Consider the following 26,665-nt stretch of genomic DNA (forward strand, 5'->3'; position numbering starts at 1 on the left):
AGATTTAGATGCAGACAAAATAATCGTTAAATAATTTGAAAATTGTGATAAAAATAACTAATAAATATTATATTTATTAAAAGTGACAAAAAAATCTTTTAATATTTAACAAATGATATATCCATTTAATCTAAATATTTGATAGTCAATAGAATTCAGTCTAATATTTTATTATATTTGATTATAAATATATAAAATTATTCTGTTAAATTTATTTTAAATTAAATAAATTATCTTATTAAACTAATTTTAATATTAAATTAAAAATGACTAATAAAAATATTAATCTTATATTAACTATTAAATAAAAATGGTTAAATAATAATAATAATAATAATAATAATAATAATAATAATAATAATAATAATAATAATATATAAGAAATCAAAATAATACTGTTTATTCATTAATATTTTTTTTAAGTTAACTTTAATTTTTTCTGGATAACATCAGTTGAAAATTTTTTTTTAAATATGAATATTATAAAGAATCGATTTTGTAATCGTATGAGAGATAAATTTTTAAATGATTATTTAACGACATATATAAAAAGAAAGACATTTGATTGTATTGACAATGAAAAGATTATTTAATCTTTTTAAAATATAAAACCTAAAAAAATAAAATTTTAAATTATATATTATTATTTAAATTATTATTTTAATATTTTAATTTATTGATTAGATAATTTAAAGACTAATTATATTTTATAATAACAAAGTATAATTATAAAAATTATTATCATATTATGTATATTTTGTCCCCACTCACAAAATTTTCTGGATCCGTCACTGCTTCGGACTAATTAGTCCCTAAAGAAAAAAAAGTATTAATTTGGTCTTCCAGGATAGCAAACGGTGGACACATGAGGTTCTTTTATCAATTCATCAACTAAAACTTAACGATGATATTATATGCACTATTAATTACTCTGATACGTCTATTTATGAAAGATAATCATGTAGATAATGACTTTTGAAGCAAAAATTCACTTGTTTTGATACGATTTTTGTTCAAAAAAATAATAAATATCCAAAACTATATCGTTTTTCTACTCATGTGACAATAACAAAACATGTACCACTGTAAATAACAAAATACATAAACAATTTCGTTTCGTTTTGCACTATTCATTAATAGGATATACATGTCCACCGTTTACTATCTTAAAAAACCTAATTAATACTTTTTTTCTTTAAAAACTAATTAGTACAAAATCATCATCTTCAAAAGATTAATTGTCACTTTACTCATTAATCAATTTATTTTCACTAACAATATTTGTTACTCCCTTTTGAAAGGCACACAAGTATTCTTGTATAAGAGAAAACTAAGTAGCAGACTAGCAGCTGAAGAAAAAGAGGGTAGGAAAAAGGAATATCCGAGTATTGTATTGCAAAGCAGAAAAACAATGAGGGGTTAAGAGACACTTTTTTTTGGAAATAAAAAGTTCAATACAATAAAGTAGAGTATTAAAGAAAAAATACTAGATAAATAAAATAAACTAATTTTTAATCATTTTTAACAAAGTCATCAACAATCCAAAAAATTAAATATTATTCTACTCTTTATAACTTTTAATCGACTTGTTGACTATGTCTGCAATACCTGTTTCTTAATTCTTAAAGATTCTGTCATTCCTTTTCAATTCAGTGCTCCAAATGATAACAATAAAACCAAACTCACCAACATTCTATCAATTGGACTGCACGATTGACCTCCTAAACTACGTAAACTTACGGTCATTCAGTTCTATATCCACCAGTTCTATATCTTGTATCCATATTTTAAAGTCTTTCACTGTTGCTGTTAACACACTAGCGCCTTTCCTTTCTTTCAACTGCACGACCTCATTGAAGTCAACCATGTAGCAAAGAGGAACTTGATATATTCTTGATAAAAAAAAAACTCAACTCTTCCCACACAACAAACTTTTCCTCCCTTGTATGCGCACCATACACTAGGCAAACCGCACAATGAAAATTATTGTTTGTCAATTTTTCTTCTATACACACTCATTTCTCTCTTTTGTAACAATTACTCAACCTAAACATCATATCATCCCACATTATAATAAACTTCCAGAAGTACCTTCCGATCCCACAAATTTCCGACCCACCGCATCATTACCCCAAAATTGCACTACATCAAACTTAATAATCACCTCCTTCTTTGTCTCTATTAATCCTAATATATTCATATTATTTTTACTCTTAAATTTTTTACCAATTTCCACTTTCTAACACCCCTAAACCCCTCACATTCCATAAACTAAAATTATTTAAAAATTTTATTACACATTTTATTTTGGTTGTTGGGGCAGCTCCTTCTTTCTTTCTCTTTCTATTTTGCTTGCCATCTTTTTTGATCCAATACTTCATTCTAAGCTTGAAAAATAGCCATAATGTTCTCATACTCGTCATATAAAACAGCTCCTGATTCGATGGCCAGATTCTAAACAGCCCTGCTTTTAGCCATATCTTTATCCCAACTTCCTCCGTGCTTATCTTGATTAGTTTCACCGTCTGCATCCTGCTGAGTCTCTCGAATCTTCCAAATTCTTTATAGTTCTTTTATCCTCCAACCCAATTTCCTCCATCACTGTATTCTCATCCTCTAAATCTGAATCATGTCTTGCATCACCCCTCATCAGACATATGCTAACATGCTGCTTACCACTTCCGTCCAAGTTAGCGTGGATCTCATTTACTGTATTTGATGGAATGTTTCCCTTAGCCGTGTTGTTCGGAGAATTCTCCGCACCTCTGACAATCTCCTTTCTGGCTTAATTCTGCTCGTCGGGTGCATCAAGGGCTTCATGCTCCTCCCTGCCCTCCACGCCATCAAGCTCAGCGTGAACATTATCACCTTCACCACTTACAGATGACTTTCGCGCTGCTCCCAAATCCGCTTCGTCAACGCTGTTCACCGTGGCATCAACCCTTTCACAAACTCTATGACCAACTACATCTCTCTTTTCACCGTCACAGGCAGCAACCAACAAAAAGACCCTTTTTGTAAGTTTTATTCTGTGTGTGTATTTTTTTTATTTTTAATATTAAATTATTCCATAAGAAATAATGATAATAATAATAAATAGTTAAATACTAGAAAGAAAGGCCAACCAACCAAGATGTGGTACTGAGCCTCAGCCTCTCACCTACCAACCAAATAAGAAAATGAGATAGCAGAGAGGAGAGTGAAATGAAATGAATCACAGAATCAATAAAAGAAAAGTGAGGCCCATTCTCCCTCTCTTACTTCCTCCATCATTTCCTCCACTTCACTCAGAGTGACAATGTCAATGTCAATGGCATCATCATCCTTAACCCTGCCATCACCAACTTCCCTCTCATCTCTCTCCTCCGCGCGCCACCACATCCTGCGCACCCACATTAACCTACGCACCCCCAACAACAACACACACAGACCCCTCTCTCTCACCGTCAGGGCCCTCTCCGCCCCTGCCCTCACCCAAGACGACCTCAAGAAGCTCGCCGCCGACAAAGCCGTCGAGTACGTCAAGTCCGGCATGGTCCTCGGCCTCGGCACCGGCTCCACCGCCGCCTTCGTCGTCGCCAAGCTCGGTCAACTCCTCTCCACCGGTCAACTGTCCAACATCGTCGGCGTCCCTACCTCCAAGCGCACTGAGGAGCAGGCACGCTCTCTCGGAATCCCTCTCTCTGTCCTCGACGACAATCCCCGCCTGGATCTCGCCATCGACGGCGCCGATGAGGTGGACCCCGACCTCAACCTTGTAAAAGGTCGCGGCGGCGCTCTTCTCCGCGAGAAGATGGTGGAGGCCGCCTCCGACAAGTTCGTTGTGGTGGTCGACGACACGAAGCTCGTGTCAGGACTCGGCGGTAGCGGTCTTGCGATGCCGGTGGAGGTGGTGCAGTTCTGCTGGAAGTACAATCTGGTTCGGCTTCAGGAGTTGTTCAAGGAAGAAGGTTGCGACGCTAAGCTGAGATTGGATGAGGGTGGCAAACCCTACGTCACCGATAATTCGAATTACATCGTTGATTTATACTTCAAGACTCCGATCAGGGACGCTCTTGCCGCCGGAGCTGAGATATCGGCGCTGGAAGGAGTGGTGGAGCACGGGCTGTTCTTGAACATGGCCACCTCCGTCATAATTGCCGGCAAGACTGGCGTTGAAATCAAGGACAAGTGAGTGAGCGAGCGAGTGAGTTCTGTCATTTCAATTTGAATTTCATTTCATTTTCATTTCGGGGTATTTTTGTTGAATGGAATGTACTTATAGTTTAGGGGATAATAACTCATGCGATTAAATCAATCAATTGATGAATATAATAACAAGAATGGAGTGTAAAGAGGAGGAATGTAATGCGAGACAATTTTCTTCTGATGCGGTTGGTTCCTTTTCCTTCCTTCCTTGCCATTGTTGTTATGTACAATTTGTTTCTTTATCATAAGCGGTGCTTCATTACAATGATTTTCACTGGCACAAGAATCAGATTAGATGTTAGTTCTTTTGTGTGTGTTTCAATTCAATCGATGTATGGTGATCGAGGAGAGAAGGGGGATAAGTTGTGGTTGATGTGTAATGCATTGCTTATCCTTTCAAATTTGTCTATACGCTAACAATAATAATAATAATAAATCAAATATATACACGAAAAGTCCTGCCATGGGATTGAGCTCGCTGGGGAATATTTCATATTAATAGCAGAAATGCCATTAGATTTCTAACAACGTCCCTTTTTTCATTTCAATTTTTATTTTGTGATCATTTGATTTCACTAGTAGCTTGTGGAACAAGAAGAAATATAACATGAATAGGTGGCAAGTCAAACAGTCCCACCTTGATTAACAGTGACAGTAGCAGTTGAATTGGCAACTTCAAGTCTAAGCCTGGAACAATCAGATCCAAGAGTACCTAATAAGCAGTTAAAATATATGACTATATTTGTGAAGATGAGAAAGTGTTGTGGAATTCTTACAAACATTTACTGTAACAAGGGAAGACAGAGGTGTTGAGAAGATTATAGTAATTTGGGTTGCAATTGCATCTGTAAGTATATGCTATCTCCCTCTTATGCTATCTCCCTCTTACATGTACCAACCCCACAATACGGCCATAAACATGCTACGATATCAATATATGGTTAGAAACAAAAGCTGTTGTTAGTTGCACTAAGTAAGCATACACATAATACTTGTGATCAAAAGCTGATATGATGAGGGGCAAGTCTTTCTCTGGAACCGGGGAGGCGCTGGTTGGCAACCATAGTTCATGCTACCTACAATTGAAAAAGATAGTTTATCCTTCTTTGAAGTGATTAGGATCATTGGAGTAGGAGTTGGTTTACATTGGGGAATGACGCATGGAAGGAAGCTAGTAGCATTAGTATCATTGTCACTGTCGTCACAGGTTCGCGTCCAGCCGGATTGACATTCACAGGCAAAGTTCAATGGGTAACTTGTGGTTGTCACAGGTTCGCGTCCAGCCGGATTGACATTCACAGGCGAAGTTCAATGGGTAACTTGTGTCAACCACGCAGCTTTGGAGCTTCCCTTTCCACAATCTACCTCGTCACAACTCACAAGCCCTATCTCCAACAATAACCAAATCCTTAACATTTGTGTCAAAGTTTTAAGTCATGAACTAGATGCTTAGTTCTTATTAGTTTACTACGACTTAATCTGCATTATATATATATATATATATATATATATAAAGAGAAAATTTAAGCACCTAAGAAGCCATCAGCAAGGTCTGCTTTAACAGTCATGATCATGGGTAATAGCAGTAGTATCAGAATTATAGCTAACAAGCTCAGCGATCTAATGCAGTAAGCCATGAAGACCAAGAATGACAGAAGATGAGAGGAAGGTAATTGGGTTTGTTTCAATGTAAACTAAGGTGGTTGGTTATATAGTTAAAGATTCGAGAACAAGTAAACAATAACAACCCCTTGCATTCCAGTGGTGGACTTTTGAATCATGATTATGTGGCGGGTCATTTGTGTTATAATATAGAAGTAACATCCTATACTCTCACACCATCAAAAAATATTTTGTTTGTGAACAGATCTCTCAAGTTATAATGATCAGTTCATTATTATTTAATATCTTTTTTATTAAGAATAATTGTATTTCACTAACAAAATAATAAATAAGAAGAGAAGATTCCCCCAGATTCAAAATATCAGTGGCTTATCATCTATAAGAGTTTAAACCTTAGAGTAATCAAAAGACTTGCTATATGTTTTGTCAAGATTGAAATATTTTGATAATGACTTGGAGTCTTGGACTAATAAGTCGAGATATAAATAGCATCCCAGTGAAGGTAAGAACGCGTTCTTTTCATTTTTTTTTTCTCTTCGTTATTTTTCCTTTGCTGCATCAGATTTTTAGTAATTTCGAATCAACTAAATGCAAGTACAAGGCGGCCAATGTGATTAGCTTATACTTCGAATCCTTGACTGAATCAATGCCAAAAGCTTACAACAGAGTAAAGATGAGATCAAAGTCAACCCCACATATTTTAGTAATGCGTGTGAATATACTATTGTCCAGCAATATTAACTTACAGATACCGCAATTGAATGATACAATCAATCATCTTATAGTAGAGAAGCAAATGGTCCAATCTTACCTATGATTATTTTCTTTTTACTAAGTTACGAGTCCGAAGAACCGTGTCTTATAGGACCAAAAGCAACATTCCAAATAAGACACACATAAATTCTGTATGGCTCCTTGGATCACGGATAAGCCTCAACGAATAAGTTAACAGAACAGTGATTTTTTTATATTTAATAATAGTATGGTGACGTTGGAAACAGAAATCGTATTGATTTTCACTTGCCAGCATGGTCCACCAATATAATTACTAAACTCTATAGTAAGAAAAATTTAATGGCCCTTGAAATGAGGTTGAGGCAGTGTAAACTGTAAAGTTGAATTTGAATGCTTCCTGAATTTTATTTATGAAACTCCAGGAGGGTGGCAAGTGGCTTTACCAGGGAAAAGTTTTGCGCTGCAGGCCAAAGCCAGTCATGAATTAGTTAAATAACAGCAAAAGAGTCATTCGAGAAAGTAGAAGTGAATGCAGCATATATAATACATGTGTAACAAGATTAAAACTAGCAATATCTAAAGTATTTGTACCAGTTCTGTTTTCTTTAGCTGCAAGTTTCCATTAACTGGACTTGAAATGGGGAAGGCAGGTAAATGGATTAGAAACTTTCTTATGGGGAAAAAGGAGGATAAGTACAAGAAGATTGACGCAGTCTGTGCCGAGAGTAAGAGCGCTGCAACGGATAGTCCCAAAGTGAAACGCAGATGGAGCTTCGGAAGACTAACAATTGGAAGAACATCAGGCAAGATGGCAGGGCATAAATTTTCCATATCTTTTGACTCCGGCGACTCTGCCAAACTGCAAGCTCAGACTCCAAGGAGGAGTCTTCCAATAGTAGAGTTCAAGGCTCCTAGCGACACCAGATCCAAAAATTCAGCAGCTACAATGATTCAAGCTGCCTTTCGCTCGTATCTGGTAATAGATTTCTCCTATATTTTTCTAGATTCTTTCATGGCTGTGTCGTCTTTGATGAGCGCATCATGTTGTGTTATGACAATTTAATAGCCTTTCTCACACCCTATCTTCTAATAGGTTTGATGAAACATGGTACATACAAATTTTCAGGCTAGGAAAGCATTGCATGCTTTAAAGGGATTAGTCAAGATACAAGCACTAGTGAGGGGTCACCTTGTAAGGAAACAAACAACTGCTATGCTGCGCAGCATGCATGCGTTGATGACCATACAAGTTAGAGCTCGGATTCAAAGAATTCAGACGGTAGAGGAAGCAAATGTTCATGGAAAACAGCCTGTGCAACATACACAAATTCCACAGAGCAAAGGTCACATAAAAGAATATAAAGTAAGCCTCTATAAACTTTTTTCCCAAATGTAAAATATGGTCAGTTACATCCAATCTAGTTAGTACTTGCAATAAATATGGCTATTATGTACATAGGAACCGAAGGATATGACCATGGAAGAAATGCTGGAGGCTTTGAAAAGAAGAAGTCAGTCACTAGATCGCTTGCATTTTGAGGGAATAAAGCATGAATCCATGGCATTCTATTCAAAGCACAAGTCAGTTTCAGAAAGACAATTTGAGTACAATGATAACAGTTTAATCACAGCACCCAACAGCCCAGAAAACTACTGTGGCTTGTCGGAATATAACACAACAGCAATGGCCATGTCAACTCCTCGGCGACACCCTGTGTCTCACCGGCAATCACAATCCCCAAATTTCATGAACAATACAGTGTCTTCCAAGGCAAAAGCAAGGTCTCAGAGTGAGCCAAAACAACGTCCCAAATGGGGAAAGAGGCAGAAAAGCAGGTCTCCAGAATCTACCAAAGAACCTAGCACCTCACAAAATGGTCTAAGGCAAAATCTGCACTTAAATTCGTCAGGCTTTGACCTTGGAAGTTTAGACTATTGGGTTGTCAACCTTTATGGGTCAAGAACAAAGGACAGCTCCCGCAATTCTTTTGGCAGCAGCACGGTGACTAGTGATTCCTACTATTGAATTCACTTGTTTGTGTTTATGTTATGTACAAAGGTAATAATTCAATTTAGGACACTACAGCTTAAGTCATCCCCGTTATCATAATTTAAAATTCAGGCCTCGTCACTAGTATCCATTACCACATGTCTACGCACAAGCACTGGACTCTCACCAAGTGCAGAAAAATTTTCAAGTTGTTTACCAAATTTGTGTCAATAATCCAGATGATAAAAGCAAAGAAATGAAAGAATATATAGAATAATAAAATATAAGCTAAACAAACATTAGAAACAGAGACTTACATATCTCCACCTTCACAATAACCTATAATGATGCATACATAGCAATCCTGAGAATGAAGGTATGAAAATAGAACAACATGAAGCAGTTGCAATGAATTTATATGTCATCACAATCACCTAGAATCCAAAACTGTAGTAATAGAAGGAAAAAGCCAAAGCACTAATTTTGACAAGAAAATGAATAGCATTACATTCAATGACTACTAAAGGCTAAAACCTATAATAGTCTGCTACTCAACATTGCTCTGAATTTTCATATGAGATGCAGTCCAAGATATCAAAGCTTACACTAATTTCTTATTGCTACAACAAATAAAAACAATAAATAAATGAATACTAATATGTTTGTGCTTAGGATCAGATAAGACTAAGTTTAACTTCTTGGAAAATTTTATGATACGAAAGCAAGCTTTATAGAGACCATTATTGTAATTAAATGAGGATAACAAAAGAAGAACCGTACCCTTTCTACCCATGAATCTTTGTACTCTACTATAAATGGATTTCTTAGTTTGGAAATGAGCTCCATCTACACAGAACAAAATGGGAAAAAGAAGAATGATATAAATATTTATCCATGAATAATGTTATTTTCGAACACTTTGGGTAATCATTTTCTAGTTTAATCCCAAAAATATTCATTGTAATCATATTAAGGATTGAAGCCTACGATAAATTCCTGTAGAACACAAATATCCGCACCAACAACCATACAACAATTAGGAGATTGAAGATAACAGAAAACAACACAAGATGTTTGGAATTTAATTTGTCGAAACACTATTCGGAACCAACCTCCTGGTTCGCAGACCTGCGGGATGCTCAGTTTAACAACTTCTAGCACGTCATGACCAAGGCTAGCAGCTAGGCATTACTATTCAGTTGATTTTAGGGACTCTAGACCATATATTAAGTATATACATATGAGCCTGTAGCGCTAGTTGAGTATATCAGAATAATTGTAAGTTAAGCAGATAATACAAGGAACAGATAAGCATAATCATAGCATATATGAAATGCCGCAGGCTTAGTATATTACATAACCCAAGTTCATACTTAACTGCTTATTATAATACGTACATACTCTATTATTTATACTTACAGGCCCGGCTCACTAAAGCCATCCTAGTCTGAGACCCAATCTACTTATTAAATAAATACAAAAGTGCTAGCCCTCTAAAAGTCTATCCAGAGTGAGGGCAAGGACCACTACACTACCATTACTACTACTACTGTTGCTGCTGAAACTGTATATCCGGAAGCTGCTAACACATTATGCTGAAACGAGGGAGTCACTACGACGTGCCTGCTGCTCGCATCCTCAGTGGAATCATCCTCCCCGGTCTCGAAAGAACTAGAGTACAGGTCCGCCATCATCTGATCGATCCACGCCTCTGGATCCACATCTTCGTCAGAGTATAGCTCAGAGGCATGGATCGATCAGATGATGATAGATCTGTACTCTAGTTCTTTCAAGACCGGGGAGGAAGACTCCACCGAGAATGCGAGCAGCAACAGCATCACGGGCACGTAGGAGTGATTCTCTCCTTTCAGCATAATATGTTAGCAGCTTCCAGATATTCCGTTTCAGCAGCAGTAGTAGTAATGGTAGCAGTGGTCCTTTCCCTCGCTCTAGATAAACTTTTAGAGGGCTAGCTCTTTTGTATTTATTTAATAAGTAGATCGAGTCCCACACTATGGGCATTTCATGTATGGTATGATTATGCTTGTTATGCTTATCCGTTCCTTGTATTATCTGCTTAACTTACAATTATTCCAATATACTCGACTAGATACGCGATTCTCGACTAGTGCTATAGGCTCATATGTATATACTTAATATATGGTCTAAAGTCCCTAAAGTCAACTGAATAGTAGCGCCTAGCTGCTAGCCTTGGTCATGACGGGCTAGAAGTTGGGTCGTTACAACGGACAAGGCAAATCTTCTTCAAAACATATCTACATAAATCAAAAGGCAAAGTTAACATGAAGGCACAAATTTATAGACATAGATAAGTTACTTTTTATAATTTTAAAAAAGAATGAAATGTAAGTTGGATTTCTCACTTTTTCTTCTCATGCTTATGTTTGACAAGAAGTGCAGAACCAAAAGCACCTTTTTCCAATTTGCTCAAGTACTTCATACTGCGCCATGTCATCAACAAGTAATTGAAATTTCACTCTCCTGGATACAAAGTGTAGCACAAATCAAGCATGTTATACCCTTGCACATTTATATTGAACCATAATTTGAACTTCATAGTAAATAAATAAATAAATAAAATGTAGTTAACAATTAGAAACAGAAAGGAATGCAGCTATAATCACTGATAAGGAATAATATACTATCAGTTTAGGTTACTCAATAACCCCAACTGCTCATAATTTGCAGTAAAGACAGTTCTCTCTTCCTTTTATTTCCTCAATTCTCAACACAGAAGAAAAGCATAGTGCAATGCAATGCTGATTATGCAACACTAAGTAAGTTACAAATAGAAACCGGTGTCCAAAATTATGTGCCCTTTTTTATTGCAACACTACTATTACAGAACTCGAATTTGGTTAAGTTTGTACACACGTGAAATGGAAGTGAGCGCAGAATGAAAAGATAACGGTGATGAGCTTATACCTGAACCAGGGGACTGGAGACTCGCCTGCGGTTCAGCAGCTGCCAGCAGTGGCAATGAAGCAGGCAGTCAGTGGGAGGAGGTTCACTTAATTCGCCTTTTTTTATTGTTCATGGGATGATATTGATATGAGATACAGTTTCTTTTTGTTGTCTTCCATATTTTCTACTGTGTCCATTATATGTGTCAAGGGATAGTAGGTCATCATATCATTTTCATGATGAAAATGATCAACTCAAGGAAATAAATGCACAGTCAGAAAATAATCACCAAAAGTCTCCACATGAACAAAGGCCATCATTAAAATGGTGAAAGAAATTTGAGTCCTTGAAGATGATTTCTCTTCTAATCATCTTCGATACAAACTTTGCAAAACTGTGGCAACCATTACACATCCGAGAATTCTTCGCAAGACGAATTGGTCCAGCATGAGAGCTGATGAGCCCAAAAGAAAGTGCCAAGAGTTCACTATGCCCTATCCGAATGCATTCCCTCTCTTCATCTACATCATGGAGTCTGAAATCCCAATTTGGTTCAAGTCCTTTGGCTCTCATTTTCTCAATTAAACCCTGTAATTCTGAATATATTCTCTCTGATCTTGGATGAGATACATCCCCAGTTCCAAATACATGTACTTTGTTCCTGAACAATGTCCAAGTATAAGCCTTTTTGGGTTTCAAACCCATGTCACTAATTGTTTCCCTCGTCTTCTGCACCATGTGCCATTTTCCAGAGCCTGCATACCAATTGAGAAGCATGACGTAGTTCTCAGCATTTAGAGGTTCCAATTCACAAAGCTGCTCGACAATTTGCTTCCCCATAGTGTATTGGCCACTCATCCTACAGCCTTCTAGCAGTTTCCTTAGTATCTCAGGATGCTTTTCAATCCCTCTTTCCTCAATAAAGGTCCTCGCCTCCATGAAAAGTCCAAACTGCACAAGCAGAACCACCTTCAGAGCACAGTGTGCAACCGTGGGGACCCTAATGCGGTTGAAGTAAATCCTTCCTTCCTCAACCATGCGGGCAGTATTGCAAGCATGAAGGGCAGCAGCATAGGCACTGTCATCTATCAGCACCTTTGAGTTCTTCATCTGCCTGAATAAATCAACTCCAAGCTTCCCTTGTCCATGTAAGCTATATCCCACTATCATTATGGTCCATGAAATGGTATCTTTCTTATTAATTCCAGCAAAAACATTGGAAGCAGAAGTGATACATCCGGATTTTACATACATGTCCATAAGTGCATTGTTTACCCTGAGGTTAGAATGAATCCCGTTTCTAAGCAAGTAGCCATGAATTTCTCTACCCTGATTGAGTGAGGCGATTCTTCCGCACGCAGGAAGGAAAGCAGAGATGGAATGGGAATCAGGTTTGAAACCAGCCCTGATCATCTCCCGGAACAACTTGAAAGCCTCATTGAATCCTCCTCTCTTGACATAAGCACAAATCATTGATGTCCAAGAAATAACATCCTTGCAAGGCATTTTCTCAAACACCAAGCGGGCATCGCTCATGCTATCACAATCACTGTACATCTTCAACAGCGAATTGCACACTAAAACATCAGAATCCAACCCGCATTTCCTAGCAACGTCGTGCACAATCCTTGCTTGAGGGAGAGACCTCATCATCCCGCAGGCGCTGCAGGCCGTTGCGACCGCGACGTGGTCGACAGCAACGCCATCATCCGACGCCAGCATCTGATGGAAGAGAGCAAGGGCGAGGGTGGGGTTCCCGCCGTGAAGATACAACCTTGCGAGTAGAGTCCAGCAGACGGCATTGCGGGAAGGGGAGTTGTCGAAAAGCTTCTGGGCCATGGGAAGGGTACCGAGATCGGCATAGATGTGAATGAGGGCGGTTACGGCGTAGTGGTGGGAAGAGAAGCCGAGCTTGAGAGAATGAGCATGGAGCTGCTTGGCGAGGGGGAAGTCGCGCATGAGGCGGGAGGCATCGAGGACGCGCGGCAGAGTGCGCGCGTCGAGGGGAACGCGGCGCTCAAGCATTTGGAGGTAGGCGGAGACGACGAGAGGGAACTCGTTGTTTGCCAGATGGCTCTGAATGAGGCTGTTCCATGCGAAGGTGTCCTCCCGCTCCGGTGTTCTTCTTGACCTGGCTGCTACCGCTTTTGTTCTGCAGTGAGAAGGAGAGAGGTGGATGAAGGTCTTCTTGTTGGGGTCGGATGAGGAGACTCCAAGATGAAATACTACTTTTGCGTATTGGAGATAGCTCATTATGACAACAGACAAGCACACTGCCAGAGGTTGGGAATTGGGATCACCTTAATCCTCAAAAGCAGGAAGGGACATGGCATAACAGGGTTATCACCTTAACAAAATGGAAAAATATAAGATATCAATATATTATTTATTAATTTATTATTAACAATAATTAATTATTATATTTTAAACATATATATAAAAAAATATATTCAAAAATATATCTATACAAATATTTTTATTAAATACAGTTATAAAAAATATATTTTTATTAGATACATTTATAAAGATATTTCTATTAAATACATTTATAAATAAGAGTTAATAGATACCGACAGAAATACTATTAGTAACTTAACGAGATTGTAACAAAATTGATTGAATCCAATCTTATATGTTTTAAATGAAATTTGAGGCTATTTTTTTCCATATGAAAATAATTATGGTGCAAGTGTCTAACGCAATGACGTGTAATAAATATTTGTGCTGTTATGGTGTTGGTTAAAATTGCAATCTACGTTTTTTTTTACGTTTTTTTTTTTTACTTTTTTTGCTTATGAAGCAAATCAAATGAAACTTATGTTTTATGAGTACAATTTTTTCAAATTTTTTTTTTGTTTTTGATATAAACCCAAACGCAAGTTGCGTTTATAAAATGTTTTTTTTATTTTTTTTTAATTTTAAAACGCAGGTAATATTTTAAATGAGTATAAATTTTTTTTGAAAATTATAAAATACAGTTTGTATTTGTATAAAAAAGAATATTTTAATTGGGAGTCTTGTATATAAATATAAAAATCAATTTATCCGAGTTTGTACTTCATTTCTACTCCCCTATTTTTTTCTTTCATATATTTCATAATTGTAAATTTTATTGGCAATTAGTTGTGTCAAAAAAGTCAGATTATGCGAAATTAAGGTTATAGAAGGTATTGTAAATTTGCGAGTATATTATAACGGTGAAAGAGTGACTTTTGTTTGTGAATGTCGGTTTTCATTTGCTATTCTATGCACCATGAGTTTTGTAGAATTGCAAAATGGTCTTTATGATAATATACAAAGTCGCATTTCAAAAAGGGTGAGCAACATTTTATACAGCAATCATGTACAAGTATTTGGTGGATTGATACAGTTTCAAATAATGTCTATCACTGATGACGCATGTATGCAGTAAATGTTCTATATTTATTAACAAACCCAATTTCACATGTCGATGATAGAGCTGTACGTTGAGTTTGAACAGCATATGGGACTGGACGAGGTTGGCGAGAAAATCAATGTTGATGAGTTCGGGGATATAGATTGGGAAGAAGATAACAACGACAGTAAAGAGAAGTTCGAAGCCAACTACGAAGTCGATGACGAAAATGATAACGGAGACTTGGCAGGCAATCCGGCGATGCAAAATGAAGCGCATGCGCTTGTAAACCAACACCCTTTTGGTGTTTCATTTTTTATACAGACTCTAGATCTCGAAGTCATACATGCCTCGAATTTTCTAAGTATGCAAATATGGGTATGTTATGGTTATTGATTAAAGTTATCACTATCATTTCTTTTATTTGCCTTGACCGACTAACGGTAGTTCGCATGTTGTAGGTGAAGGCAATGTTGCGGCAAAAGATTGTGAGTTTAGTGTCGAAAAAGAATTTGGTTCTAGAGAGTCGGTGATATCTACAATCAAAAGCTACACTATCTCTGGAGGAGTTAATTACACTGTGTATGAGTTTGAGCCGCAAACATTCTATGCAAAATGCAAGGTTTATGGTGCAGAGTGCGATTGGCTTATCCGAGCTAACTTGATTCGAAAGAAAGGTTGTTGAGAGATCAAGAGATACAATGAAAAATACATGTACACCATGGGGACGATTTCACAAGATCATGATAAGTTAGACTCAGACACAATTGCAGATGTTATTAAACCGTTGGTTGAAGTAGACCCATCGATAAAGGTGAAGCCTATTATTGCAAAAATTCAATCCAAGTTCAACTATACTATAAATTACCGCAATGCTTGGTTTGTAAAGCAGAAATCTATCGCAAAATTTTTTTATGATTGGGAAGTTTCTTATCGAATTCTGTCAGTATAGTTGAAAGCAATGATTGCGAAGATGTCAATGTCTCGTGTTCAAATAAAAACGTTCTCCGTTTATCGTGAGAGTGAGAAGGTTCAAGGTGTAAGAGTTCTCCATCGCGTTTTTTTGGAACTTCTATCAGTGTATTGTAGCATCTAAACACTGCAAGCTATTGGTGCAGGTTGATGGCACACACCTGTAGAAAAAATATAAATATGCACTTTTAACTGCAGTGGCACAAGATGGGACCAAAACATTGTGCCTATTACACTTGCGATCGTCGAGGGTGAGACGGCAGATGCGTGAGAGTTTTTCCTAACTAATTTGCAGAGATATGTTGTTACCATTGATGGCGTGTGCATTATTTCTAATCGCCATAACTCCATCAACGCAGTAATAGGCCGCGGTAACGGTGTATGGTCACAACCAAGAGTGTGGCACATGTTCTGAATCAGGCATATCGAGTCCAACTTCTTAATAAGGTTCAAGACTCCATATTTGCATAAACTCATAGTTAACACATGTATTTGAATTTGTTGTTATGGTTCTATTCATAGTAATTTGTGGCATCTGCTTATGATTACATGATTTGTTCTACAGGCTATTATAGGACAGAATAGGAGTACAACAAAAACTACTAAAGACTTAAAGAATAGGGTAAGGCATATACTCGATGGTGCAATGAGATTGGTGTTCAGAAATGGGTGTTAACATTCAACGAGAGTCATCATTGGGGTCATATGACGACGAACTTGGTAGAGTGTATAAATTCTATCTTAAAGGGTGCACGTAACCTTCCTGTGACTGTCATTGTTAGGTTTACTTTCTATCGATTAAACGAATTGTTTACTCAAAAGAACGTCAAAGTTCATGAACGTGTCTGCAATAGATTCATGTATTTTAAAAACTTTTCAGATGCTCATACCATGATGGTAACAAAAAGTCTTATTAACCCCACAATCAGACGTTATCCAAAAAATATTCCATGAAATGAAAAAATTTCCGTTAATTTTTTTATTAAGTGAAAACAATTATACCATTTTTTTAAATTTGAGGTTCTTAATTTGTTTAATTATTTATAGCATGTCGTAATTGTGAAAACTTTTTATTAAGATGTAACTCCCCCACTGTATCAAATATTAGAAGGCAGCAAATATATCTTTAAATTAGAGTATCATTCCCTACCTAGAGGCGGCCGGATTATATCACCTTGTTAGGCTCAACGATTATTAGTTTAAGGTTGACGAACCTATGATAAGTCTATTTATTGGGAGGTGACATCTGAAGACCCATATCTATCCTATGTTGTTTGGAAAATATACCATCATGTTACAAAATGTAACGTGCCAACTGGGTCTTCCCATTGATGATGAGGCGGTTAACGGACACTTCACATATTTTAAGCGGTTTATACCGGGTGGAAAATCAACATTCGTGTGGTTTGAGGAGCTATTTGATGAGCTTCCTCCTACCAGGTGCATAGATAAGTATACAATCTCCTATACTTTACATTTGGTGGCTACCTTATGTGGCCAAGCAAGACGAATTGGACAGATATAGTTAGGATCTACTACTCTTGCATGGCTGTATCGATGAGGTAGGGTCTAACAGTTAGATGGCTGAGGGCAGCAGTCAGATGTTTCCTAGCCCTAGTCCGATGATGTCTTCTAGGTTTGCTAGTCCTAGGACCATGGACAACAATTTGGTGGCTTGCCATTCCTCGATGAGATAGCAGTGATGCTACAGGATGACGTGGGGCATCATAAACCATGTATGGATGTGGTCTAATCACAGATTTGGGTGGACCTCAATGAGCCTCCGACGGGTCCTTTTGATGGTCCTTTTGCATTGAGTGGGATGCCACCTTTAACATTTGGTGCAGCACCTCAGCCACCTGCTCGGTCCCCTGAGCAGCCTCTTTTTCAAACAGTCCAAAGGATCATTCGTGATGGAGGATGTGGCACAAGTGGACACATGGGTGATTAGGGTTAAGCGTTCTATCTTGTTGAACTTTGTAATCATCATTGATGTAGTTTGTTAGTTATATAGACCGGAATGTTATCCATGATGATGCCATTTATGTCTACACACAAGCAGAGGACTCTCACCACGTGAGGAAAATTTCATGTTAACGAAATCTATGATTTTTAATTAATTCCTGTGAAGAGATGGCAGGCGAGTAACAGCATGAAATTATCCCACTTTTTCAATCATTCATGAGATCAAAGGCTTGAGTTGTCTTTTCAGTAGAGTAAAACACGTGAGGAAACTAAAAACACGTAGTAATCTACAAAATCAGCTTCTAGATGTCAGCGAGGGCGTGAGAAGGGGGAAGACCGAACTCTACAAACATGAATGAATGGTTTCGTGAAAATGGTACATATTGCTGCAATTTACACCGATTGTTCCCGCTTGGCACTATTGTCTTTGAAGCTCTTGCTCAACCAAATAGCAGTTTCCCTTGGGGAAACCTTCTCGGGCCCAAACGGTTTTAATAAAACTCCAAGTTCGTCGTACCTTTCTTGCTGTAGTAGTCTTGCGCTAAACTCAAGCAAGCCTTCTAACGCTTCAGCCCTTTGTTGGAATGAAGAAGGGTCAAACTGTCGACGCCGCAGGTCTGAAGAGTTGTTACTTGATGCGCCAGCAGTTGCATTTTGATCGGATGAGCCACTTTTAACCTCATCATCCTTTAATAAAATGCTGCGCTTAATTCCCTGCCAAGAATCTGTAGATTTTGGCCTGGGGTAGGCTCTATCAGCTAGCTCGATTGTACATTTGTCTACCATTGTTGAATCAACACAGGGCGGGGTGCCCCAGGAGCTCTGCACAGAAGTTGATGAAGGTCTAGCAATGGGAAACAATTGATCTTCATATGATGCTAATGGAAATTCTGCTATTTTATCAATACGGGGGGCGTTAACCGAAACATTGGGTGAATTTAAATGGTCGAGTAAGCCAATGCTAGGCCGGTGAGACAGCTGCCGAATGGCACCACTTCTTGGCATCGGCAGGGATACTCTGCGACTCTGACCATGGATAGGTTGTTTGGGGTTATGGTGAGAAGCAGGAAGCTGCAACCATAAAGAGAAAGTCAGATATTCAAAACTATATAGCGAAAAATATACTATAACACGTGCAAAGAGTAGTTTCTTGTGAAACCAACCAATGAACAAAAATGCATACTTAAGTTTGTTTCGTGTGTATACCATAAAGCAAACAATAAAACATGCTATTCAGCTTGCCTTACCACCTTATAATTCTTAGAGGGTTCTGTTGATTTCTTCTTGTTAGAAGAAGCTTTTGGTGAAGTGTGTCTTGAAGTCTTGCCAATGGTAGAAGTTCTAGAAACAACTGGCTTGTGAATTGACTTCACTTCACGGCTATCCTCAACTTCCAGTTCTGCTAACCTTTCATTCAAATGATCAGGAGTACAATCTATTTCCAGAGTAGAGCAATGAGAATCTTGCTCTGCTCCAGATATACTAGGATTTAAGTTCCGATCATTGCTAAAAGTATTCCACTTATCCCTATATATGGAAACAGGATCATCTTCCAGGCTAAAAAGTCTAGTTTTCTTAATGTAGTCGGATTCTGGCCAACGACCTGGCAATGTATTTCGACTGGGGCTATTGATTTTGAGATGGATCTTAAGAACATAAGGTTGAAGATGTGGATGCCCAAGTAGCTCTGCAGCCTGCCTCCAGAAGTATATGAAAGAAAATAAGAACCATGGCTACAAAAGACCCATTCGCAATCAATGTCAAATGAAAACTTTTATACATACACTAGGCCTAAGCTCTGGGTTTTTCCGCAGCATGCTTTTAACAAGACCTCGACTGCCAAAAGGGAAGACAAATATATTAGACCAATTGTATAAGCCACAACTAACTGATTAGTCTAATTCTTAAGAAATGCCAGTTTCAATGAGCTTTGGCTTACCTGCCTGTGGTAGCCTTAGGATAATTTAGGCACTAAAACTATGAAAATGCTGAACTTAACAGGGTAAAAAACATGACAAAGCAATTCCCAAGTTGTAGCATTAGTCAAAGTAGCTACATGACAAAAGAAGACTTACAATGCACCAGAATATTTTGTTGGCAGTGGAGCCACTATGGACTTATTAATCTTGTTAATCAGTGCTTGTATATCCTGTTCAAAGAAATACAAAGATAATTGTATAACTTAAAGATGTTTGCAGAAATGATATGAAAAGTAGTAATATATACTTTGATTCTATGGTCATTCCACAGAAAACAAGTGCATACAAGGTAACATGATGATGGTCAAACTGACATTCAAACAATGGAATTCACGTGATAATAACTTAAAATTGGTGATACAAGCAGAAGCGATTAAAAGTCTTGAGTATGCTCCAAGCAGATGATACTGACAATGAAGCCTTTTAATTAAAATAGAAAACTTACAAATGCTTTGAACGCAGGCTTAAGCGAGGCCATTTCATATATACAGCATCCTGAATAACCAATTTTAGAGATCATGAATATAAAAGTAGAAAACCAGCAAAATAATATATATTTTTTCAATAAAAATTTATCATAATAAAATTAAATACCCAAGGACCAAATATCTGATTTAGAACCATAGGGTATGTCAGCAAGGAGCTCAGGGCACATGTAGCTAGGTGTTCCCACAACCTAAATTACAGTACAAAAGCTCTTGATGGTTACAAGATGTCATGCACAAGTTACAATAAAGAAGGTAAACCTGATTAATGAATTGAAATAATTCTTACAGAGGAAGTAAGGTCATCCGAAGTCAACATTTTGGCAAGTCCAAAATCACCTGATCATCATTTGATCACTTGTAAGTTTTTCAATCATCTATGCTTTATTTAAAAGTTTTGCTAATCATTGCCCTAAAGACACTGGTTTAGGATTCCAAAATGAGCTTTAAATAATAATAATAATAAAGATTTTGTTATCAATGCCCGATTGGAAACCGTTGTCAGTGCCTTTTGGACATTGGTTAGCAAATCCCTTTATTTAAAGGAATAGTACAATGACTTACCAAGACGTATATCATGATCTTTTGTCAAGAATATATTGGAACACTGATAAATCATGTGATTTTCGCATTAGTTTATATGCCTTGAAAAAATTTAGATGGAAATAACAATATTATCGCACAGCACAAAGGATTCTGTTACTAACCTTGACATCACGATGAAGAATATGGTTCATGTGCAAGTAGTCAAGTGCCATAAGAAGTTGAACAAGCCACTTACAAAGTTTCTGCAAACAAAAGACCATTTTAATTTTTAAACATACATTGAATATCTAAAGTTATCTCATCTTTTCAATGATGAATATTTTTTTCCAAAAAAGGGAAAAGATATACAAAGAATATGGTTTCTAAAGAAAACACATAAAATAAGAGATGACCTCCTCAGAAAACATGACACCGTTAGCTTTCTTTATAGCTTCTGCCCTGTGTTACATGAGTAATGCATACACACAAATGTGTCAATAGTCCAGATGATAAAAGCAAAGAAATGAAAGAATATATAGAACCAAAATATAAGCTAACAAATATTAGAAAAAAGAGACTTACATATCTCCACCTTCACAATAACCTATAATGATGCATACATAGCAACCCTGAGAACGAAGGTATGAAAATAGAACAGCATGAAGCAGTGCAATGAATTTATATGTCATCACAATCACCTAGAATCCAAAACTGTAATAATAGAAAGAAATAGCCAAAGCACTAATTTTGACAAGAAACTGAACAGCATTACACTCGATGACTCCTAAAAGTTGAAAGCTAGATTAGTCTGCTACTCAACATTACTCTGAATATTCATCTGAGATGCAGATGAAGATATCAAAGGTTACACTCATTTATTATTGCTAAAACAATAAATAAAAGAATACTAATATCTTTGAGCTTAGGATCAGAGAAGACTAAGTTAACTTCTTGGAGACTTTATAACAAATAAGCAGGCTTCCATAGAAGCTTATTACGGCAAGTTTGTAGAGGCCATTATTGTAATTAAATGAGGAGAATAAAAGAAGAACCATACCTTTTCTACCCATGAATCTTTGTACTCTACTATAAATGGATTTCTTAATTTGGAAATGAGCTCCATCTACACAGAACAAAATGGGGAAAAGAAAAATGATATAAATATTTATCCATGAATAATATTATTTTCAAACACTTTGAGTAATCATTTTCTAGTTTAATGCCAAATATATTCATCTTAATCATATTAATGATTGAAGCCTACAATAATTTTCTGTAGAACACAAATAAAACGCACCAACAACCATGCAACAATAAAACACTAAAGATTGGGATACAGAAGATAACAGAAAACAACAGAGGATGTGTGGAAACTTAATTTCTTGAAACACTATTCGAAACCAACCTCCTGGTGTGCAGACCTGCGGGAACGCTCAGTTTGACGGGCAAGGCGAATCTTCTTCAGAACATATCTACATAAACCAAAAGGCAAAGTTAACACGAAGGCACATATTTATAGACATGGTTAAGTTTTTCTTTTATATTTTAAAAAGAATGTAATGTAGGTTGCAGTTCTCACTTTTTCTTCTCATGCTTATGCTTGACAAGAAGTGCAGAACCAAAAGCACCTTTTCCAATTTGCTCAAGTACTTCATACTGCTCCATGTCATCAACAAGTAATTGAAATTTCACTCTCCTGAACACAAAGTGCGGCACAAATCAAGCATATTAGACCCTTGCAGATTTATATTGAACCATAATTCGAAATTCAAAGTAAATAAATGAAATGTAGCTAACAATCAGAAACAGAAAGGAATGCAGCTATAATCACTGATAAGGAATAATATACTATCAGCTTAGGTTACTCAATAACCTCAACTGCTCATAATTTGCAATAAACACAGTTCTCTCTTCGTTTTATCTTCTCAATTCTCAACACAGAAGAAGAACATAGTGCAATGCAACGCTGAATTGCTGATTATGCAACACTAGGTAAGCCACAAATAGAAACCGACGTTCAAAATTATGTGCAGGAAAAACGGTTACAGAACACGAATTTGGTTAAGCAAAGTACACACGTGAAACGGAAGTAAACGCGGAAACTTAAGTCGTAGAAAAAACTGCGGAAAATTGAACACCGGAGAAAGGCAGAGCAGAATGCACCTGAGTGAGAGTAAGAACAAGTTGAAGAAATTGGAAGATATTCAGAAGGCGGAGGGAAGAGACAAATCTGAGAACGCGGTGTTCAACGGAGCGGCGAAACGACGTCGTTGTTGCTGGAGAAGAAGAAGAAGAAGCAGCGGAGGTATAATTCGATGTTCTTTCGGCATTGCGGTTTAGAGAGAGAGAGAGAGAGAGAAATTCAATTCAGATAAAGAAACAAAGAAAATGACAAATTACATCGCAAGCAATTTTGCTATCACTCCACTCTCGTGACGGTGACCAACAAAGAAAGAAAGAAACATTACTACTAGTAAATAATTTCATTTTATTTTTCTAATGCTAATTAATTAATCCATAATCCAAAACTGATGGAGTTAAAGAATTCATGAAATAGTACCAGGTGCAATAATTGCAGAGCGTACAACCTAAACTAGAACTATATCTTTCCATAGTCGGCAGCATTGTTGTGGTCAAACAATAATATAGTATTAACTAAAAGCTAATTTAACTTTATTTCTTAATAAGATAAAATAAATCATAGCGCCTTTTCCCCAATAGTGGCATGAACCAGAACCTACCGTAAATTTATAAAAAAAAATTAGGTGACACTAATTTTAAATTATGGAATAATACAAGGGTGATATGGTGGGAAGTGGACAGTGGAAAGCAAAGTGGGACACAGTAGACAACACCATTGTTGGTGTGAGTATATTTTCTTCGTAAATTGCCATCTCAATTCTCAACTACCCATTTTGGCTTTCTCAATAGTCAAATTCAATCACCACCCTTATCATCCGGAGCCTAATTGGATGCCAATTAAAATTTAGTTGTCATGTTAACAGCAGGGACTTTCAAATAGTACTATTTCATTATCCTTACATCAGTGTACTTAGATTTGATTTTGCATTATAAAACATTTGTTTCCATATGTATACATCAAGTCAAAATATTTTCCCAAGTGATGTACCACAAATGTCCTTTTAAATCTTAGAAGGCGAACCAACTTGGATCGGTTAAGAAAAAAATTCACTAGTTAACTTAAATAAGTATTAACAATTTAAATATTATGCATGTAGTAATTTATTGACTAACAATAGATTCTTAAATAAAATTTAGATCGAAAATAAATTAACCTGCTGAAGTGAGGATACCCAAAACCTTAGAATAATAGCCATAGCTCCTCTTCGTCTAAGTCGTAGATTGCTCATTGCTATTTCTTCAGTTTTGGGAATATGCTAATCCTATGAGTTATACCTAAAGAAGAGGGGGACTATTACATTGCAAATATGAAGGAAACTATTCATTTCGGACATTGACATTCTACTAGTCATACACAATTTGAATTAATAAATATTTATCCTTTTTTTTAGCAATTGATTAATCTCAACACTTTAAACGTGAATAGGCACCCATCATGTACCTGTAAAGTTATACAACCTCCTGACCTACCCAACAATTGGAAAAGGCTTCACTTCCATGAAAAAACATTTATTGAGTTAATTTGTAACTCGTGAAGCATATAACTACAACGTTTTTTTTTTTGGACAGAGAATATAACTACAACTTTGTGTGACTGAGTATATACGCTCATCTTTTTCCATTTAACTTTTAGTATACCAAACCATATGAATGGACAGGACATGGCAAAATATTCATAAGATAAGCATATATATGCATAATGAATATCGAAGAGCTTAGATATAGTTGTTATCTATCTAAGTGGCAGGGACAAACCACAAACATGCCTTCTCTTTTATTTTGGGTCATGCCTCAAACATTTTAAAAAACAAACAAAATCTAAAGACGGTGGATTTGGGTAGAGTTTTGCTCGATTAAAGAAGGAACCAAATTAAAGAAAAGAGAATCTCGATAGCTTCCCTCATCCGACATATGAGAACGAAGGATTTAACCAATTTAATACATAATTAAAATTTGGATAAAATTAAAATGATACGATAAAATATGATATTATATTCAAATAAAATATATATAAGATGATTTATTTTATATGATAAAAACTTTTATAATTAAATTTTTTATTTTATGATATATAATTGAATTTTATTTTGATGCACTGTCAGTGTAAAATAATTTTACATATACATCTTATATCAATAAAAATAATTACCTTATACATTGATAGCATAGACAGTCATCCAAAAAACCATATGTGATTGCACAACTGTGTAGAATATTTTACTATGAACTCTATATAATTTGGCCGTTATAACTCTCTAACTGGTTTACAAATCAAATTATTTTTTGCTGTTATATATCAGCATGAAAATCAATTTATAATTTAGATTGTTTATTAAAAAAATCGATAACAAACCAACAATTACAATGATGAGTTATTATTTATAAAAAATGTATTCTAAATATAAAGAAAATGTATGTTTTTTATTCCCATTATGAATTTTGTATACAACAAAACTAAAAGGCGTATAAGTGCTTTTCGCAGATATCTACATTTCTTTTACCTTCTAATTTCCAAAAATTACCGATGTCATAACCTACCTATCAAATATCCTGCATCCTAAAATAGTTAAAATAGGTAAATTGATTTGTAGAAAGCTTCAATAATTAATCCAGAATATTTTTAAGTTTTGTGCACGTTATCACTTTATTCTCATTTCCCAAAATAATGAAAAATATCAATTTTGGGCTAGCTGAAGGCCCAAAATAACTGCAAGTGCTTCATACCTTGATGGGCTTCGATACAGAATGGCCCAAGATCCTTTAAATCTTATCACAACCCCATCCCACTAGAGTTGTAATTAATAGAAATGGCTAAATTCTAACCAAAAAAAGAAAAAAGAAAATGGCTAAATAATACCAAAAAAGAAAGTGATCTATTAGCTATAACCCAACTTAGTTATACCTATAACTCGGAATCTAAATCAAACAAATAAACACGTGTCAAATCAAAGAAACACGACTTCCTCTCCTAACGGACTTCTCTGTAAAAGATCAACGAGTCATTCAAAAGCAATTACCAAAAAATCAGGTTAACGTCCTCATTAGTTTCACAAAATACCAGTAACCACCTATGGCACAACAACTCAATAAATATAAAGCACCCAACACGTTAAAGATACACTATTCACTCTGAATATCACATATCTCATCTCACATTCTATATGACTTGAGCGTTAGAGTGTCTTTGCAGGTGTCCACCATCGCCGTTCTTAAGGAGTCGACGTATACATCCTCCAGTCCAAGAAAAGATATATTCGAATATTAAGCAGGATGAGTTATACCGTGAATCGGCTACCAACGCATAAACATTTGGCACCCACTGTGGGACCCAAATTTTAAACTAACATCACCTTCATATCTCTTACCCTATTATCGCCACTTTTTTGCAGGTAAAAATCTATGGTGGACTATTCGAGCAACCCCCTTCTCCCCCCACTCCTGCTGAACTATTAGCCATCAACGAATCCCTACGAGTAGAAAATCAAAGAATGGTCAACCTATTACGTCAGAAGCAAAATAGTCAAAATAAAGGAGAGCACAAGAACACTGAGAACAAAGATGATCAAGACGAGCACACGTCAGAAGCTAAACCTATAATAACAACCTCTATGAAGTCAACGGTGAAGAGGACTAATCCATTTTCAAAAGACATCTTGAACTTTCAAATGTCCAAAAACTTCACCTTACTGACGACACTGAAACCTTATGAAGGAATTGGCGATCCTAACATACATGTCACCAAGTTATACACAATGATATT

At 36.4% G+C, this 26,665-nt stretch overlaps 3 protein-coding genes across 11 annotated transcripts; 1 reads left to right on the top strand and 2 right to left on the bottom strand.

Moving 5' to 3' along the window:
• Positions 1 to 2,332: 2,332 nt before the first annotated feature.
• LOC112695442 (probable ribose-5-phosphate isomerase 3, chloroplastic) lies at positions 2,333 to 4,369 on the top strand. The gene has a single exon (XM_025747788.2). The coding sequence runs from the start codon at positions 3,299 to 3,301 to the stop codon at positions 4,172 to 4,174; it is 876 nt and encodes a 291-aa protein (XP_025603573.1). The 5' UTR covers positions 2,333 to 3,298; the 3' UTR covers positions 4,175 to 4,369.
• A 2,108-nt stretch (positions 4,370 to 6,477) lies between these two features.
• LOC112695443 (pentatricopeptide repeat-containing protein DOT4, chloroplastic) lies at positions 6,478 to 13,809 on the bottom strand. Of its 6 annotated transcripts, none has more exons than XR_011862089.1 (4): positions 9,649 to 10,200; positions 9,317 to 9,382; positions 7,138 to 7,856; positions 6,478 to 7,006 (listed from the first exon to the last, which is right to left on the bottom strand). XR_011862089.1 is itself a non-coding variant. In XM_072196561.1 (4 exons), the coding sequence occupies exon 1, from the start codon at positions 13,712 to 13,714 to the stop codon at positions 11,747 to 11,749; it is 1,968 nt and encodes a 655-aa protein (XP_072052662.1). In that variant the 5' UTR covers positions 13,715 to 13,809; the 3' UTR covers positions 8,811 to 9,382; positions 9,649 to 9,727; positions 10,921 to 11,038; positions 11,483 to 11,746. The 6 variants fall into 6 exon arrangements, 2 of the variants coding, with proteins under 2 accessions (XP_072052662.1, XP_025603574.1); XR_011862091.1 differs by lacking the exon at positions 6,478 to 7,006 and adding an exon at positions 8,854 to 8,900 and having other exon boundaries at positions 7,676 to 7,856; XM_072196561.1 differs by lacking the exons at positions 6,478 to 7,006; positions 7,138 to 7,856 and adding exons at positions 10,921 to 11,038; positions 11,483 to 13,809 and having other exon boundaries at positions 8,811 to 9,382; positions 9,649 to 9,727.
• A 4,145-nt stretch (positions 13,810 to 17,954) lies between these two features.
• LOC112695445 (serine/threonine-protein kinase Nek2) lies at positions 17,955 to 23,210 on the bottom strand. Of its 4 annotated transcripts, none has more exons than XM_025747792.3 (15): positions 22,927 to 23,210; positions 22,343 to 22,459; positions 22,169 to 22,235; positions 21,821 to 21,886; positions 21,346 to 21,392; positions 21,177 to 21,222; positions 20,946 to 21,026; positions 20,803 to 20,845; positions 20,528 to 20,577; positions 20,348 to 20,429; positions 20,199 to 20,248; positions 19,850 to 19,923; positions 19,559 to 19,610; positions 19,025 to 19,468; positions 17,955 to 18,845 (listed from the first exon to the last, which is right to left on the bottom strand). In XM_025747792.3, exons 2-15 carry the CDS (start codon positions 22,426 to 22,428, stop codon positions 18,168 to 18,170), a joined length of 1,866 nt encoding a protein of 621 aa, XP_025603577.1. In that variant the 5' UTR covers positions 22,429 to 22,459; positions 22,927 to 23,210; the 3' UTR covers positions 17,955 to 18,167. The 4 variants fall into 4 exon arrangements, with proteins under 4 accessions (XP_025603577.1, XP_025603576.1, XP_072052663.1 ...); XM_025747791.3 differs by having other exon boundaries at positions 19,022 to 19,468; positions 22,927 to 23,207; XM_072196562.1 differs by lacking the exon at positions 22,927 to 23,210 and adding an exon at positions 22,842 to 22,925 and having other exon boundaries at positions 19,022 to 19,468.
• Positions 23,211 to 26,665: the final 3,455 nt, after the last annotated feature.

This window comes from Arachis hypogaea, chromosome 6 (genome assembly GCF_003086295.3).
Source record: "Arachis hypogaea cultivar Tifrunner chromosome 6, arahy.Tifrunner.gnm2.J5K5, whole genome shotgun sequence".
NCBI classification, from domain to species: Eukaryota; Viridiplantae; Streptophyta; class Magnoliopsida; order Fabales; family Fabaceae; genus Arachis; species Arachis hypogaea.